General features: G+C 36.2%; 1 protein-coding gene across 1 annotated transcript; it reads right to left on the reverse strand.

Annotated features, from left to right (window-relative positions):
* Positions 1 to 2,848: 2,848 nt before the first annotated feature.
* LOC141292447 (transmembrane gamma-carboxyglutamic acid protein 3-like) lies at positions 2,849 to 17,881 on the reverse strand. Its single transcript, XM_073824464.1, has 4 exons — positions 17,822 to 17,881; positions 16,973 to 17,018; positions 9,645 to 9,805; positions 2,849 to 6,223 (listed from the first exon to the last, which is right to left on the reverse strand). The coding sequence occupies exons 2-4, from the start codon at positions 16,980 to 16,982 to the stop codon at positions 5,672 to 5,674; spliced, it is 723 nt and encodes a 240-aa protein (XP_073680565.1). The 5' UTR covers positions 16,983 to 17,018; positions 17,822 to 17,881; the 3' UTR covers positions 2,849 to 5,671.
* Between the last annotated feature and the right edge of the window lie 2,048 nt (positions 17,882 to 19,929).

Below are 19,929 nucleotides of genomic sequence, written 5' to 3' on the forward strand. Positions count from 1 at the left end.
CATTTTTTGTACAGCTGCTTTGCAACGATTTGTATTGTGAAAAGTGCTATACAAATAAACTTGAATTGAATTTAATTGAATTGATAAAAGAAAAATTTAAACATAATTAACCAAATTAAAGTGACACAGTGCTTCATATGTCTTTTTAGCTTTTCCGTTTCTAATATTTTTCAAAGTAGTACCATATTGTTTAATTTATTTAATAAAATTTCCACAATTTGGCTTTGAGCGCATATATTTTCTGTCAGTTTCTACTGAAGGTAAAAATTCGTAAGCTATTGTAAATTAAAAAATCTAATCTATTGTTCTTTATATATATATATATATATATATATATATATTACGAATGAAGTATCCATTCTAAATAATTCAATTAATAGAACCTGTTCCTTTGGCTATATAGAAAAAATTGAAAAAGAAAGAAATAATTTGACCGTTAGCCAATCAGAAAACTCTGTGTGAGTTTGGGGAGGGACGAACAATATACTTTAAATAACAATACATTAGTAATTTCATATTTTTAGTAAAATGAGAGAGAGAGACAGAGAACAAAACAGACATATATTTACAGCGTTTCCGTTCTTTAATAGACTATTATTCAAGAACATCGGTGCTTTCACAAAAAGGAAATTGGCACTTGGAACATTCAATTAACAGTGATTTCAGGGAAAGAAAACATTTCTTAGAAGTAACATACATGTAAAATGTGGTTTTATCTCCTTTATTTAACAAATACAGATGTTTTGGCTATAAACTGTGTCCATAAATCTACATTTCAGAGCAAAATGTAAAAATGTAGTGTTCTTCTAACAGGGTTATTATTTAACTAAAACTAAAAGCATTAAAAAATGATCTCAGCTTGTACTAAAATAAACTGAAAACTAAAATAAGAATGTACTAGAAAACTGTACAGACATTAAAAAACTAACAAAAACAGACATTAAAAAACTAACAAAAACAAACAAAAAAAAAATATTAAAACAGAAAAAATGAAGAAGACCTCAGTGATACTAAAATACGTTTCCTAATCACAACTCTTCCATTAAACTGATATGATTTTGACTGTAAATCTAACCTTATTGAAATGAGGCATATATGACATTTGTGACAGAACAGGAATAACATTTTTTTCAAACATCAATCTCATTGGAAGCTCTGTTAAGATCCATGTGAGACAAATCTTCAAAGAAAAGCTATATAGATTTGTTATGGAAGACTAAAGACTTCGGGCTGTTTTTAAAGTCGATGGTCTGACACAATTAAAGCCTAATTAAAAGCACTAAAGAGCAATTAATGATCATTTTCTTTGGGTGAGATATAGTTAATGCTTTTACAAGCTTGTGTCAAAACACAAAGCGCTCCACATGAATAAAACTGAGCTCACAGAGCTGTATTCATTTTTTCCTAATTATATTCATTCTTAAATATGAAGAAAAGCAAAATGAACATAAAAACTGGATTCATGCATCAGTTTACCATTTACGCAACTGACTTTCGTGTGTGATTATATGCAGTGTATATTCACACTAAATGGACATTTGAGTATATTATATCCATTTGGTCTAGAAATTGCCATGATGCCTAAAATGAAGGAAATTTGATACAAGACATAGACGAATGTACAATTTTGTCATAAATATGAATAACAATACCAGTAAGTGCTTATAATAAAATGTGTTTAAATTGTTGTAAGATAATTAGAGCCACAGTAAATAATAATAATTTATATAAATGATAAAATGAAAAAAATACATATCATGAATGATTAAAAAAACCATGCAATTTGGCTTGAAGAACAACAATGGTGTAATATGTTTTGGTTTAGGATATAACACATATATTTAGCATATAAATCAAAGCCTGTGGCTTCTGTGGCACATTCTTACTAGCACAAACGCTAGACAGGAACATGAGTGCTGGCAACAGGCATAGATACGAACACATATACACACACACATATTCTCTGACACGCATACAGTTCTCTCTTGGTCTAAAATAAACACAAAGATAAACCACACTTGAAATGATCTTCAATTCTTGCTACCTCTGACATAATGCTGTTACAAGAGAAACCTGTTGCTTTATTGTAACTCACTGAACATCTCACAGCCCATCTCTTAACGCTCATCATTTGCTATAGTGAGTTGTCTATGCTATTCTCTTATCAGTCTTTCAACAGCAACCGGGCCTGAAACTGATCTGCAGTCTGTGCCAGCCGTTATCAATGCTGTCTGCTGGGTGCTCCATCAGCGCAAAAGACAGTCTGTCAGTGTCAGGGCATTGTTGCGGCTGGAGCAAGAGGCCCAAGAGACCTGAGCCGAGCCCCAAGCCAAGTAAGCAGTTTGCAGTTCCTCCATTTTCAATGAGCAGAAGCAAGGTCAAACCTCCCCAGTGCATCTTTCAAATACTGTGCTTGTGTATATATTCAATCCGTCCTGTTTGGATGAAAGCGTTTGGTCATGTTCACTAGTTCGCTTTTGCATATAATAAACAGCGTAAAAGTTAAGCGTGTTTGGCGTGCTGTCCGGGAGAGGGCTCCGAGCTCGGTAGTCATTCCCGAGCCCGGGGCACTCCCCCTGCCCAGGGAGAGGGGTCCGAGCTCGGCATTTGGCCCGAACCCAATAGCGCTCCCCCCTAGCTGGAGGTGGAGAGAAATGAAAAAAGGGGGGGTGGGAGGGATGCTGGAATCAGAGATAGCTGAAGGTAGGACTGCTTGGTTATTTAAAGGGACTGTAGTAATTAGATAGGGAGAGTGATTGGATAGGGAATGATTGCTGATGATGAATTGGCCGTGTTAATTATCTGCGCGAGCTCCTCCTGAAATTTGTTAATGAAACATCACTTAAAGTTCTAACCCTTTTTGCAATTCGCATTTTATAATACAGTGATTTCAGCACAATTATATTAAGGCTTCATAAGTTTTAGTGCTTTGCCCAACAACATACTGATCCCTTGCAATGTCACTTTTACATTTATATTGGATTGATACAGCGAGATTCTCATTACAAGTGCAGTCACATCAGCAAAATTTTGTGGGACAAAAACTACGTCCATTGTCTTAAGTCAACACTGCAAATACGGTTGAGGTCAAAACTTTACATACAACTTGCAGAATCTGCAAGGTTGTTAATTATTTTACCAAAATATTTCATTTTTTATTCAGTGCTCATCTGCATAAGATATTTCACATAAAAGACGTTTACATATAGTCCACAAGAGAAAATATTAGCTGAATTTATAAAAATGACCCTGTTCAAAAGTTTACATACACTTGATTCTCAATACTGTGTTGTTACCTGAATGATCCACAGCTGTGTTTTGTTTTGTTTCTTTGTTTAGTGATAGTTGTTCATGAGTCCCTTGTTTGTCCTGAACAGTTAAACTGCCCGCTGTTCTTCAGAAAAATCCTTCAAGTCCCACAAATTCTTTGGTTTTTCAGCATTTTTGTGTATTTGAACCCGTTCCAACATTGACTGTATGATTTTGAGATCACACTGAGGACAACTGAGGGACTCACATGCAACTATTACAGAAGGTTCAAATGCTCACTGATGTTTCAGAAGAAAAAAGTGATGCATCAACAGCCAGGGGTGAAAACTTTTGAACAGAATGAAGTGAAGATGTGTACAATTTTCTTATTTTGCCTAAATATCATATTTTTTCCTTTATTACTGCCCTGTAAAAGCTACAAAAGATACTTACATGTTTCCCAGAAAACTAAATAAGTTCAATATATCTTGATCTTCAAATTCAAAATGCATAGTGTTTACTTCTGAAGCATTAGTGAGTATTTGAACCTTCTGTAATAGCTGCATATGAGTCCCTCATTTGTCCTCAGTGTGAAAAGATGTATCTCAGAATCATACAGTCATTGTTGGAAGGTGTTCAAATGCTGAAAAACCAAAGAATTTCTGAGACCTGAAAGATTTTTCTGAAGAACAATGGACAGTTTAGGACAAACGAGGGACAACTATCACTAAAAAAAAAAAAAAACAGCTGTTTTTGAGTGTATGTAAACTTTTAAACGGAGTCATTTTAATAAATACAACTATATGTAAATGCCTTTTATGTGAAATACTTTATTCAGGTCAGTACTAAATAAAAAAGAACATTTTGTATGATCCCTCTTATTTTGCTAAAATAATGTAAACTTCGTATATGAAGTCACTTTCAAGCCAAGCCTCTTTCAGTTGGTCAACATGGCTAATCAGAGCAACCAGCTCTGAGAAATCTGCATAGGGCAATTTTTCGCCCTCACGCAAATAACTGCATTTCGCCCTGTGAAAATTCGCCAAACATTAGTAAATGTGACCGCACAACTCAAAAATCCCAGTCACTCAAAGGTTGGCAGTGTGAGAGATTATTTACACATTTACTACAATGGCAGCAGTTCATTGGCTTAAACCTGAGCTGGAAAACATGATTCAGCCGCATGTAATAGATGGGCAGTTTGGTTGACTAGTTAGAGCACAAGCCATATACATATAGAGATGAGGAGGGAAACAAGGTGAGAACAAGCAGCATTATAGTACAGTATAGCACCTGGTGAAGTCAAAAGCCACAGAAAGCTTTGTACAAATTCACACAGTTTTTACGCTGTTATAAAAAAAATAATATAATAAAACACATTGTAAACAGTCTGAGAACGACAGGGGAGAACAACAAAATGAGGAAAACGAGGGCCTGGAATGTTATATTATCCAATGATTGGGCCCCAAACACAGTTTTGTGTGTGTGTGTGTGAGTGAGTTTTTGTGCATTTGTGTCTTGGGAGAGAGTGATTGTGTAAGCACAGCGTTTCTGAGGTAAAATCTCTCAATAACGGTAAAATCACAAGCAGCTGAGCAGACGATTTGATTGACTATTCGAACATGTTTCTAAGGCCTAGCTCCACACGAAACGCATTACATTCTATGTAATTTTCTGTTTATGTGTCTGTAAACAATCGAATTGTGTGCATACCTGTGAGTGCATTTTCCACAAGACGGTGTAATCGCCATCTTCAGTTTTACAAATAGGTGACTTGGATGTTGTGTCTTGCATTTGTTTTGTTCACATCAGTGTTACAATTTACACGCAGGAGTGTTTTACTAATTCTAAGGACGTTGGCATGGATCTGAGATACTGCTGGTATAGGATTTCACAGGAATTAGTATACATGGTGTAAGGGATTCTATGTAATCACAACTTTATAAACACAAGAAACACACACACTTTATAAATATTCTGTGAGCCTGAACATTTCTACGATACACCAGTTGGATTTGGCACATCACCTTGTTTTGAACGCTCCTTTTGATTCCTAGCAGGCTCTAAAGCTTGATTCCTGAAGCGATTACCATGCAGCGCACAACTTGGCAACTCTCGGTGAGGGATATATCTCTTCTTCACTTGCTTAGGTTTTCTTTCTGAAGGGCAGCCGCTGAGGACGTGGGTCGAAGAAGGTGTGAAGAAGTACACGGAAATGGTGAGAAGGCTGCATGAATGTGAAGGCAGGAGGACCCTTTGCGACTTGAAAAACAACCACGTTTACCAGTGCAGTCTACGAACCGATCAACGACACAAGGAGACCGTCACATACACAGCCTGCACACTCTACTTCGGAGTGAGAGCCACATTAGGATAAGTGCTCGGGAACTAACATTTGGTTACCGCTTTGTGTGGTAAACTCTCACTTTTCTAGCACTATCTCCTCATATTTGGGTGGAGGATCACTGTAGGGGGCTGTCGTCTCATCGCTGCTGCTTTCTAAGTGGCCGGTAACTTCCTCGTAGGATGGTGGAGGGGTTGCCCCAGACAGGTGGGAAGCCACAGACAAAGATGAATCTTGTACATACAGGGAGCGATTGTTCTGAGAGTGACTGGTGTGATGATGGGCATCTTGTGGCGTGGCTGAAGCCCCGCCTCTTTCGCCACTGCTGACCACCACACTGGGCCTGTCATTGGCGTGAGAGTTTTCTGAATGCGGTGGAGGGTCACGGTGCACGAGGATGCGCGGGAGGCTGCGGGCATTCCGGTTAGCCAAATAGCGGTTTTGTGTATAGGCCGGACGCCGACGCGTGGCCTTCTGGAGTTGACAGCGCCAGATGAGGAACAGCGCAATGATGATGAGAAGAGCCACGCCCAGGAGGGGGACCACCATGTACACAGTGTCCGGGCGGTCCGAGCGGGAATCCGCATTGCTGTTCACTGTGTAGATACTGCGGTTTTTCCAGAACTCCATCTATGAATAAAGGGATAAATGGTTAAATCGATAGTTCACCCATAAATTAAAATTATCTCATGATTTCCTCACTCAAGCCATCTTAGGTGTATATAACTTGTAATGTTCTTTCGGATGAGTGCAATCAGAGTTATATTAAAGGAGAACAAAAATTGACAGATAATTATAATTATAATAAATTACAATAATAATAAAAAAAACCCTTGTCATCTTCAGTCGTAAAGAAATTGTGGGATTTCTCTTCATATAGTGGACTTCTATGGTGCCCCCGAGGTTGAACTTCCAAAATGCAGGAAGAAAGGTCTTATCCAGCAAAACGATTGGTTATTTAAAAAAAAAAAAATTATACAATACAATTTACATACTTTTTTACCCCTTTAAACACTCATCTTGTTTAGCTCTGCTTGAACTCTGTGTATTCCGGTTCATGACAGTTAGGGTATGTTGAATAACTCCCATCTCATTTTCTTCTCCAGCTTCAAAATCATCCTCCATTGCGGTTTTACCATTTTTTGTAATGGGCGTTTGATCTTCTTTGCACATTCATTTTGTAAACACTGGGTCGGTACTTCTGCAGCGTTGGAGGAGAAAATGAGATGGGAGTTTTTCAACCTACAATTTCTACAGTCTTGAACCGGAATACACAGAGTTCACGCAGAGCTAGACTAGACAAGCATTTGTGGTTAAAAGTATAAAAATTGTACAATTTTTTAGAAAATAACTAATCGTTTCGCTAGATAAGACCCTTCTTCCTTGGCTGGAATCATTTAGAGCCCTTTAAAGGGGTCATCGAATGCCCAATTTCCACAAGTTGATATGATTCATTAGGGTCTTAATGAGAAGTCATACAACTTACTTTGGTTGAAATTTCTCAAAGATAGTGTAAAAACCACTCTTTTTACCTTGTTAAAATCAGTCCTTTTTAAAGTGAGCTATTCTGCTGCATGTTCCTTTAAATGCTAATGAGCTGTGCTCGCCCCGCCCCTCTCTACCGTTTGATGATGAGCCGTAATGTTTACTTTAGCCACGTTTAGCTGCGAAACTTGCAACATGTAAAAGTGAGTTTTGCATCCGATGACCCCTTTAAAGCTGCATTTAAACTGCATTTTGAAAGTTTAAACTCAGGGGCACCATAGAAGTCCACTGTAGTGTAGAGTAGCGTAAGCTCGATAGCTGTGTGGAGTACTTTTTATGATGGATGGAGGTACTTTTTTGGGCTTTAAAATCTCAGCCATTCACTGCCATTATACAGCTTGGAAGAGCCAGGACATTTTTTTATATACAGTAACTCTGATAGTAATCATCTGAAAGAAGTAAGTCATATACACCTAGGATGGCTTGAGGTTGAGTAAATCGTTTGGTAATTTCATTTTTGGGTGAACTATCCCTTTAAATCCACTTTCACACATGAAACTGTTAAATTGCAGTGACCTTCTGTGTTTTATACTTATCACTAGCATTCACACCACCACCAGAACACCATTCCACAGTTTTGGCATCTTTTCCCTTGCTGAAAAAAACAGCATATGTTTTGGTGCTGGGATGCTGGTTTTAGCTGTTTTATGCTGGTCCTTTGCTGGTTAATGCTGCTTCTTTGCTGGTTAATGCTGGTCCTTAGCTGGTTAATGCTGGTCCTTTACTGGTTTATGCTGGTCATGTTGCTGGTCAAGGTCCAGCCTAAACCAGCAAAGGACCAGCATAAACCAGCAAAGGGCCAGCATAAACCAGCAAAGGACCAGCATAAACCAGCAAAGGGCCAGCATAAACCAGCAAAGAACCAGCTAAAACCAGCATCCCATCACCAAAACATACCTAACCAGCATATGCTGTTTTTTTCAGCAGGGTCCACCATTTTCTTATTAAAGTTTCTTATTAAATTTCTAGTTAAACCTGATTATTTAGAAAATAAGTTAAAATAATGCTGGCTGATGGCTTCAACTAAAGCTTAAACCATCAATTAACAACCTTGAAAAATGACAACAGGTCTCGCTTTTAAAGATTAGTTCACTTCCAGAATAATAATTTCTTCATAATTTACTTACCCCCATGTCATCCAAGATGTTTATGTGTTTTTGATGTTTTTGAGTAAACATTCCAGGATTTTTCTCCATGTAGTGGACTTCAGTGGGAGCCATCAGTTTGAAGGTTCAATTTAAAGTTTCAATGCAGCTTCTCCCAGGCGAGAAATAAGGGTCTTATCTAGTGAAACAATCTTTCATTTTCTGAAACTGCAATTTGGACCTTCAACCCATTGGCTCCCATTGAAGTCCACTATATGGAGAAACAATCCTGGAATGTTTTCCTCAAAGACCTTCATTTCTTTGCGACTGAAGACAGGAAAAATATCTTGGACGACATGGGGGTGAGTAAATTATCAGGAAATTTTTATTTTGGAAGCGAACTTATCCTTTTAAGGTAAACTGTTGTGATGAAATATGAAATGATGTATGCGGAAAACAGAGGTAGCACATATTAGGGAATTTAGAGATTTTAATATTTTACAGTATATTTTTTATATTAGAATATTTAATTTCATAATTTTCATTATATAATTTCCAAGATTTTATTGGATTTTATTTAGTATTGCAAAATTACAAGAAAAGTTAAAATATTATTAAATTGTGTATATTAAGGATACATTAACAGCTAGCTAAATTAGTTATTTGGACATTTTATTCTAAAAATCTGTAAAATGTCATTTTCATTACTTTTTTAACTTGCACCACAGAATGCCATTACACACAATTTGTAAACTATGATGTGATGGAAATGAAACTGAGAAAAACATGGCAAAAAGTTTTAGTGAGTTTATTTTCTAAAAGTCCACAGGGCCAAAAGTAACACCTAATACAGTGGTTCTCAATCCTGGTCCTGGGGGACCCCTGCTCTGCACATTTTGCATGTCTCCCTTATTTAACACACCTGTTGAGATAATCAGCTCATTAGAAGAGAGATCCATAAACTGAACTAATGAGCTGATGATTTCAATCAGGTTTGTTAAATAAGGGAGACATGCAAAATGTGCAGAGCAGGGGTCCCCCAGGACCAGGATTGAGAACCACTGACCTAATAGAAACACCCACTTATTAATTATAGATCTGTATGTCATGGTTGCCTGTAGGTAAAGCATGTGGAGTAATTGCTTCGGTTCCTAAGAACTTTGCAACTGGCTCAAATTCTGTGACAGAAGATTTCTTACATAAAAGCATGCAAACCTGGCAAGTGCTTGTTCACACATATTATTCACCCTAATACTGCACTGTATTGGCCAATTGTTGAAAATGCTTTGCTGGCATTGTGACAACCTCTCAAGGAACAATCTGTATGTGTAAAAGCACCTAAAATCAAAAATAATGGAACGATAGACTAGGCACTAGGGAATAGAATTTGTTTACATCTCTTTCATGAAGACAGGATTTACCGTTCGCTCCTTATTTTCAAACACTTCGTTGGCCTCCTCAAAGCTGCAGCTCTCCTCGGCACACTCCCTCTCAATGTTGCCTGGCCGAAACTCCTCCAGGAAGCCATTAGCCCGTGGAAAACGTTTGAGGAGAGAGTTTGCAACCTTGCCATCTAGGAACGCTGAGAGATCAGAGAACATCTTTATGTTTTATTGGGGGCAAAAGTGTTTCTCTGTTTGTTCCTGTGTGTGTACAGTTGTGATCAAAAGTATTCAACCCCCCAGAGACTGCAGTACTTTACAAATACAAGCTTTTCTGTAGATCCAGATAGGGCTGGGCGATAAAACGATAACGATATATATCGCGATAGACAAGAGATCGATATCAATAAAAAATGTGTTCGATAAAACGTTCGATATTTTGTATTCTTCGTCGGCCCGCCCAGCCCCCCTTTAACGTTCAGTTCATAGCGCCAGATCACAATAGAAGTTAAGGTTATCTTTCCTACAGAACGGGTCCACGTTGTTGTATTAAACAAACTAAATAGCCTTATGTTATATATCTTATTTACACGACGGCATGTGATTTCTGTCTCTACATGATCGCGCGTTTACGATGTCTCCTCACAGACGGGATCGCGGACTCCATTCATAAAAACGGACTTTACTATAGGGCGGAATGCCGCGGAATTCGTCGATTTTTGGACCAATAAATCAAAAGTTGGTCTGTTAATTAATTCAGATCGCGATATGGACTAGTGTCTGTGAAAACTGAAATGCAAAAGACCGTTTCAATATGAATCCTGCATGTTCCGTTTGCCTCTATATGTATGAATGGAGGAGACGCGTTTTATTTTCACTACACGCATACTGCACACGTGACGCTCCCGCTAATGTTTGGCCTTTGCATCTCACATGAACAGACAAACTCCAATAAATACATCTCCAAAGCTGCTGTGAGTGTCACTTTTTGTCAATTTTACCGTTTCATTAGTGAAACTAGCATCATTCATACTGTATTACACACTGAAACTTCACGGCAACCTGTCAAAATAAAAGTACGGTTTAACATGTAACAGAACAATATTAGTCTTGTATTACTTTGTACAGTATAATGTAGGTGTTTATCCCCCGGTTTCACAGACAGGGCTTAAGCCTAGTCCTAGACTAAAATGTAAGTCTGAGCTGTTTCAACTGAAATAAACTTGCACTGACTGATCTTAAAATATATCAGTGTCTTTTTTTGTTTTAAGATGCACACCACTAATGTTTTTTTTCTAAGCATGTTTGTAAAAATTACATAAATGTCCTAATTGAACTATGACCTAATCCTGGCTTAGTCTAAGCCCTGTCTGTGAAACCAGGCCTTTATGTTCACATTTAAATAATTTACATAAAACAATATATATGATAAAAAATAAAATAAAGAGTCACCACTTAATTGTTGAAAAAATACTATTATTATTAAACCTTTTTTTAACTGAATATAATTTTTCTTCTATGTATTAATTTTAACAGTAAAGCTCCGTTTATTTTTATTTTTAAAAATAAATCAGTGATTTTGCTTTCATTTGATTATCAGAAAAATTTAAACAAGAATTTCTGAAAAAAAAAAAAAGATTGTTCAAAATGTTGAAAGTTTTGGACTTATTTTTTTCACTTAAATAAATATTTTTGTTATTACACAAAGTATAGGCTAAAGTACCGGGAAAGAAGTAATTTTGGCTACTGGCAACCAGCAATCTGTGCAGAAATAAATATTATCAGCCAAGTACTTTGCAACAACCTCTGACCTGTGGTCAAGCCGTACTTCTGGGCCATACATTAGCTTGACCATTCACTTCATCGACAATGAATGGGGTTTGAATTGAGGATTAAGAGATAATTAAGTGTATATTGTGACTTTAGACTTATGTTTACATTTTAATTATTTGAGTTTTCCATGGTTGTTGACATTTCTGTCTTAATAACTGAGGGGATTATGATCAGAGGCAGGTTAAGTTTAAAATAAAAATGCTTGAGTGTAATATATTTTTCTCCTGGTCCTTGTTTTAAATGGGTCATAAAAATATCAATAATTATCGTTATCGACCGATATGAAACACTGATATCGTGATATAGTTTTCAGCCATATCGCCCAGCCCTAGATCCAGAACTCTATATTAAAAAAAGGCATCTGTAACAGATTACTGTCATATTATATGGCAGTATGATAAAGTCAATATATAATATAGGATTTTTTAATAACACAGCTATATCATAATTATTCAACCCCTATTCAACATTGCTGTTTTTTAAGTCACTTATTTTTATGGTAAAAAACAAAATGGTCTTAAACACAATTAAGCTTTTAGAAACTATTAGAAAACAAAATTAACTTGAGCTGTTACACATACAGACAGTTAGCCCATGCATGTGCTGAAGTTTGAGTAACTAATATGACAAAGTCAACAGAGCTCTCACAAAAGCTATAGAGCAGCTATAGAGCGTAAATAATTGCATTACTTTAAAAAGTCTAAGGCTATATGAAGATTTCCAAGATACTGAAAGTTCCTACAGACACAGCTGACAACCTTATTCATTAGTTTAAAGTGTGTTAACCTTTGAGGTTTTTGAAAAAATAAAACTTCAATATCATAAAATGTTTCATCAGAACAACTGAGGAAAAACCTACACCGCAAAGACTTCCAAGATGACCCAATGAAAGGTGGAAAAACATTTCAATGCAGAGTCTAAGATGAACACAAGACAAACATGGCTTTCATGTTGGGGCATCTTGCCTAATGCCAAGAACATAAAATGCTTACTTGAAACTTGAACATGTTAAAATGAATTTAGATAGACCTATGGAGTTCTGGGAGAATATTTTATGGAGTGTTGTGACCAAACTGGAACTTTTTGGACCCATGGATCAGCGGTGTGAAAAAGGCTAAACTTATGAGCAGAAGAACACCATCTCCATCATCAAACATTGAGGTAGACCAGTCCTGTTACGGGGGTGTTTTACTGCATGAAATGAAAATCATGACTGTATGAAGAACATCATGGATTCTTTGAAGTATCAGGCCATTTTGGCAAGAATTGGAGTCAGTCCTCGCTGCAGCCTGTAGCGCGATGACGTAGCTGGATCAGGTCCAATACGTACTGGACCTTGTAACGCGCATGCGCGGTGGTTTGTTTCGCTGATATTTCAATATAAACAGTCACATGAGTGAAAACAGCTTGATCTGACAGCTATGATCAGTTTGTATATTGAATCTAATGTTTAATGTTGTAGTTTCCCCCCCCCCCCATATATGTACATGCCCTGCTGACACTGGGTTCTCCTTCAATTTGCTGATCAATGTAGATCACTGTAGAAAAATGAGTATAGCCATCAGTGATGCGCGGGTTGATCCAAAATGAGCGGGTGCCTGTGGTTACGAGTCATCCAAAAATATTTTTAATGATATTCGGGTCGCGGAAATAATTAATATAGTAATTGTAATAATACTAATTAATAATAATTGAAATAAAGATGCTAATTAAACCTTTGTAATTTATATAGTACTAGACACAATTTTCTATGAAATACATAGACCTACACTTTATTGGCTGAATAACATTTACCTTCTGAATGTTATTATCTGTTGAATAAATGCTGACGCGGGACAAAATGCCCAATTTCCCAACACGTTGAACTGAGCAATGCCGTTGTACCATTTTAATAGGCTACTTTTAGACGCATATAGCTCAGTAATGTCAGCTTTATGTATTTTCTGAGAGGGGGTGGGATTTTTGTTGGGAAAGTCGTACACTTCGATTAGACTGGATAAACACATCCAGCATCTTAATTGTTAACAAAATGGTATTCCTAATAGATGTCTCGAATATTGTATGTTCAATGCTTCTCTTTCTTTTTGGAATTATTAGACACATTTCTTTCAAATGCCTAGGTCTGTTTAATTTCCTTAATTATACAATTTCTAGCACTATTTTTAAACGTTTATTCAAGCAATAATATATAAATTATCTCATGTACATGCTTGTTTAAAACCAGGGATTAAAAACGAATTCCAAGTAAAAACGGTATTTTTCTTTACATTTCCAGAGAGTGAAACGAACGAAATTAAACATTACTTAATAAATTCAAGGCACTATAATTTCCTTATTCATTTGATGCAACTAATAGGGTCTATGTAGCCTATAAAATAATATTATTTTGTCATATTCGTGATTCCTGAATTTATATATGAAAACTTCGTTTTGAAGTGCATTGTTTTGTCTGTATAAGAAAATTTGCTAACCTAGCCTATTAAGTTTATTCTTGATCATTTTTAAAGAGGTTAAAAGTTAAGAAAAAATGAATTAGCTTGTAGTCTATATATATTTAGGGCTATAGGCTAATCTTTTTCTTAACTTTTATTACACTGTAGATCGAAATAAAATAATTCTTGATCATGTAAAGGAAAGACAAAATAAAACAAGAACTTTATTCAATCTGTATTTTTCTTGTAATCAAGAACATTTCTTTTGACAAAATTACCTTATTAATGCCGAATGATGTTTGACAGTGAACGCATCTCCACCGCATATAATCGCTGCTGTCAGTCGCAAATATTAAACATGCGGGTCGGGTCCAATATTTTCTTTTCTGTTTTTTTTTTGTGGTCCGAGTTGCGGACGGGTTAGTTGAAAACGTCGGTTGGGTTCGGGTTGTTTATATACTGACCCGTGCATCACTGATAGCCATTAAAGAAGGAACTCTTACCAGTCAAAATATCATTAAGTACACTCTTTTTTTTTTTTTGACATCTGACAAGATTTATTTATTTTTTTTAATTGGTGCTGTTATTATTTTTCCATTTTCCCTTGAATGTGTACTGGTATTTCAAGTATTTTACATACCTTATTGTATTGTAACTTTAGGATTAAAATGACATAGAGACATATTTTTAAATTGACACATAAAATGACATATTTTTGCTTCCACTTAGCAATAAATATGACCTGAATAAAATGGCTTCATTTTAATATGTTGTACACTCACTGAAAATAATACTTGACAAAGATATTATGCTTTTAATCCATTAAATTTGTTAAAACGCTCTAAACTTTAAAATTGTAACATTTTGCATGTGTGTAGAGAGCATCACATCACAACTTAAGCATCACATTTGTGTAAATTATTATTTATCAATTATTACTTATTAATATTCATCTCTACTAATACAAAGGTTAGAATATCATCACAATATAATATTGTCCCTTTAAACCAGCGCATGCGTCATCGGCAAAACAAACTTGCACGCGCCTAACAACGTCCAGTATCAAAAAAAGATACAATTATCGAATATTTTATCATTATACTACTATTACTACTTGCAAAATTTTATATTTACCGCTGCAAATTCACTCAACAAAATCCTTTATTATTTTTAATAATCAACAGTATATCCAAACTATTTCATTATCCAAAAATCTTAAACTGTCAATTTGTTTCATCTTTTTAATTTATATTGTTAAAGGTTTTGTTTTGTATTTATTTTATTTATTTATTTTTATTGTATTATATACATGTATAATGCTGACATTTTTGTACTTTTGTGCTTTGTACCTTGGCAAAAAAAACAAAACAAAAAACGTCCAGTACGTATTGGACCTGATCCATCTACGTCATCGCGCTGCAGCCTGCAGCGAGGACCTCTTGAAGAATTGTGATGCCTTTGGTGCAAAGACTGAAGCTGATGATCAACTGACTTTCCTGCAGGACAATCATCCCAAACTATACAGGTTCTGGTCATATAATTAGAATATCTTCAAAAAGTAGATTTATTTCACTAATTCCATTCAAGAAGTGAAACTTGTATAATGTATACATTCATTCCACACAGACTGATATATTTCAAGTGTTTATTTCTTTTAATTTTGATGATTATAACTGACAACTAATGAAAACCCCAATTCAGTATCTCAGAAAATTAGAATATTACTTAAGACCAATGCAAAGAAAGGAATTTTAGAAATCTTGGCCAACTGAAAAAATGAACATGAAAAGTATGAGCATGTACAGCACTCAACACTTAGTTGGGGCTCCTTTTGCCTGAATTACTGCAGCAATGCAGCGTGGCATGGAGTCGATCAGTCTGTGGCACTGCTCAGGTGTTATGAGAGCCCAGGCTGCTCTGATAGTGGCCTTCAGCTCTTCTGCATTGTTGGGTCTGGCATATCGCATCTTCCTCTTCACAATACCCCATAGATTTTCTATAGGGTTAAGGTCAGGCGAGTTTGCTGGCCAATTAAGAACAGGTATACCATGGTCCTTAAACCAGGTACTGGTAGCTTTGGCACTGTGTCCAGGTGCCAAGTCCTGTTGGAAAATGAAATCTGAAATCTTGGTCAGCAGCAGGAAGCATGAAGTGCTCTAAAACGTCCTGGTATACAGCTGCGTTGACCTTGGACCTCAGAAAACACAGTGGACCAACACCAGGAGATGACATGGCACCCCAAACCATCACTGATTGTTGAAACTTTACACTGGACCTCAAGCAACGTGAATTCTGTGCCTCTCCTCTCTTCCTCCAGACTCTGGGACTCTGATTTCCAAAGTAAATGCAAAATTTACTTTCATCAGAGAACATAACTTTGGACCACTCAGCAGCAGTCCAGTCCTTTTTGTCTTTAGCCCAGGCGAGATGCTTCTGACGCTGTCTGTTGTTCAAGAGTGGCTTGACACAAGGAATGCGACAGCTGAAACCCATGTCTTGCATATGTCTGTGCGTAGTGGTTCTTGACTCCAGCTGCAGTCCACTCTTTGTGAATCTCCCCCACATTTTTGAATGGGTTTTGTTTCACAATTTTCTTCAGGGTGCGGTTATCCCTATTGCTTGTACACTTTTTTCTACCACATCTTTTCCTTCCCTTTGCCTCTCTATTAATGTTCTTGGACACAGAGCTCTGTGAACAGCCAGCCTCTTTTGCAATGACCTTTTGTGTCTTGCCCTCCTTGTGCAAGGTGTCAATGGTCGTCTTTTGGACAACTGTTAAATCAGCAGTCTTCCCTATGATTGTGTAGCTACAGAACTAGACTGAGAGACCATTTAAAGGCCTTTGCAGGTGTTTTGAGTTAATTAGCTGATTAGAGTGTGGCACCAGGTGTCTTCAATACTGAACCTTTTCACAATATTCTAATTTTCTGAGATACTGAATTGGATACATTTTGGAGGAACCCAAAAACCTTTGACACATCATTTATTGCATCAAGTTTTTTTTGTCATTTAACAAGGTGTGTCAAGCCTGCTGCCCTATTTTTAGATCAGACCTTATGCTAACTTCAGCATTTTAAAATGAAGTTTAAATATGGTCCTTACCTGCTGCCATACTACCACAAGACAACTCAATCTTAAGTATTTTGACCTGGGGAGAAGAAAAGATGAATTTCAAGGGTTGAGAAAAGTTTTCTTATGTACACACTTGTTGTTACTTATCATAACAGTGGCCCTTTTTTGATCAAATGACGGTGCGAAACTGTGAAAATCCCAGGCCACTGGCTTTCCGTACAATATTCTAAATCATGACATAAAAAGGCTGCTTTCTGGAAGCTGATATCTTTACTATATAAATCTATATAATCTCTTGCCTGTCTAATGCTGATGGAGGAGGGAGGAGGGGCGGAGGAGGAGGTTCCCATAGTAACGGAGCGGGTAGATAGAGAGATGTGCGAGCTAAATTTATATCACTCGAGCTTGAGCTCACTCCTTAACGAATTCATTTAATTCGCGAGTTACTATGTCACAAAATATATCAGCCCAACGCAAGTTCACGTTTAATAATCTCTTGAAACCGCATCGAATAAAAAAACAAACGGAGATAACACGAGTAAGAAAAATAAGACATACAAAGCATGTCAAAATGCTAAATACAAAATAGATTTCCTTCTACTTATAAGTGAAAGTGTCTTTAGAAAATATTGACAAAACAATTCAATGTGATTACATTTCCTAAGGCCATTCTTAAAAGCAAACAGCTTTCTTAAAAGCGAATAAAATATTAATAAGAATCAGTTTGACTATAGCAGCTGACAGACTCCTTAGAGGGGCTTTCAGTGTGATTAATGATGTAACAGTTATATTTATAACCGCAGCGATTTTTTCAGCTGCCATAAAGCAAAATAAAATAACGTGTACATTTGGGAGAGGTGAAATAATAATAAAGCCTACCTTCCAGGCTGTTGCAATTGCTAGTCCATTCCATCCCTGTTTCCAGCTAGGGAGCACCCACATGAGTCACGGATGGCGTTTGATTGACATGCGGCTGGACCAATGGGAGTCATGGATTCCCCCTGATTGTCCAATGAAATTCTACTGTCGATTTCGGTCACGCAAAGTCTTGGGAATGGGGAAAAATAAACTGGGTATTGTAGTCTGTTTGTGCACACGTATAACGCTTCTCTGAAACAGTCTCAAGAAACTGTATGTCTACGCTAAGGCGTTAATGTTTTATTTCTATCGTTATAGACGCGGAGTGCCACCAAGTGACATTTTGTTAGAGAAAGAGGATGATAGATTCAGCACAGAGTCAGGGGTCTCTCTCGATGCCACGCCTTGAACTAAAAGACAGCATTACCCACAATGCTGAACCGCTCTTGTTGAACTCTGTCACAGGGTGACAAAACGACTTTTAAACTCACATTTAAATGTAACAACCACATTTTGCTGTACCATCCAAAATGTCTTAATACTGTGTAAACCAACAGTTTGAAATGTACAGTAAATAAAATTGGACAGTCATGAATAGTTAAACTGCTTGCTGTTCTTCAGAAAAATCCTTCAGCTGCCACAAATTCTTTGGTTTTTCAGCAATTTTGTGCATTTCTAATAATGACTGTGATTTTGAGATCTATCTTTTCAAACGGAGGACAAACGAGGGACTCATATGCAACTATTACAGAAGGTTCAAACACTCACTAATGCTTCAGAAGGAAACATGATGCATTAAGAGCCGGGGGTGAAAACTTTTTGAATTTGAAGATCAGGGTAAATTTAACTTATTTTGTCTTCTGGGAAACATGTAAGTATCTTTTGTAGCTTCTAAAGGGCAGTACTAAATGAAGAAAAAAATATATTTAGGCTATATAAAAAAGTGTACACATATTAATTCTGTTCAAAGGTTTACATCCCTGACTCTTAATGCATTGTGTTTCCTTCTGAAGCATCAGTGAGCGTTTGAACCTTTTGTAATAGTTGCATATGAGTTCCTCAGTTGTCCTCAGTGTGAAAAAATGGATCTCAAAATCATACAGTTGATTCAAATACTCAAAAATGCTGAAAAACCAAAGAATCTGTGAGACCTGAAGGATTTTTTTTTTTCTTCTGAAGAACAGCAGGCAGTTTAACTGTTCAGGACAAACAAGGGACTCATGAACAACTATCACAGAAAACAGAGTATTAAGAATCAAGTGTGTAAACTTTTGAACGGGGTCATTTTTAAAGATTCAACTATTATTTTCTCTTGTGGATTATGTAAACATATGTTATGTCTTTTATGTATGTAAATATCTTATTCAAGTCAGTACTAAAACATTGCACTTACATTACATTTAGCTGAACTTTAGCTTATTTACCTAAAGTGAACATTAATATTTTATTTATTTATAATATAGGTTTATTTTAATTTTTTCACAAAATTAGTTTGAGGTCAAACAATAACCCATAGACACACTGCAGTACCGCCATAGGCCCCCTAGAGGTCAGAAACCCCCTGTTGAAAACCCCCGATGTTATGCTGTAATGGATAATGTGCTTCTCAGTTCTAAAGTCACTTTTCCCCATGTGAAAAATATGTGCACATAATTGTATTTCTTAACACAGTTTTAGAATTATTTAATTACTATTCATGTTTTAATAATCTTTTATCATGCTATAAAGAAGTACACTTATTTTTATGTGTTAACTAAAATACTAAAGCACATTTAAAGTACTTTGTACCATAGTGTGTTATTTGATATTACATTTAAAGTTAATATATTTTAAATGTACTAAATTGCAGCTTTGTTAAATGTGTAAATAAAAATACATTTAAATACATGACATTCACATTTAAATTTAAAATAACATAAAATTATGCTTGTCAAAATATTCGTCAATACACTTTAACCACATTTCAAAGACAATAGAGGTTATTATGAAATTACATATAATGATACTTAAGTTCTGCTTACACTACCAGTCAAAAGTTTTTAAACAGTTTTTTAATGTCTTTTAAAGACGTCTCTTCTGCTCACCAAGCCTGCTTTTATTAAATCCAAACCACAGCAAAAACAGTAATA

Source organism: Garra rufa, chromosome 19 (assembly GCF_049309525.1).
Source record: "Garra rufa chromosome 19, GarRuf1.0, whole genome shotgun sequence".
NCBI lineage: Eukaryota > Metazoa > Chordata > Actinopteri > Cypriniformes > Cyprinidae > Garra > Garra rufa.

Excerpts from the sequence above, each read along its gene's own strand:
- LOC141292447 (XM_073824464.1), bottom strand. Across the intron at positions 6,224-9,644 it reads TTGAAAATAAGGAGCGAACG|ATGGAGTTCTGGAAAAACCG; the intron begins GTAAATCCTGTC and ends CTTTATTCATAG.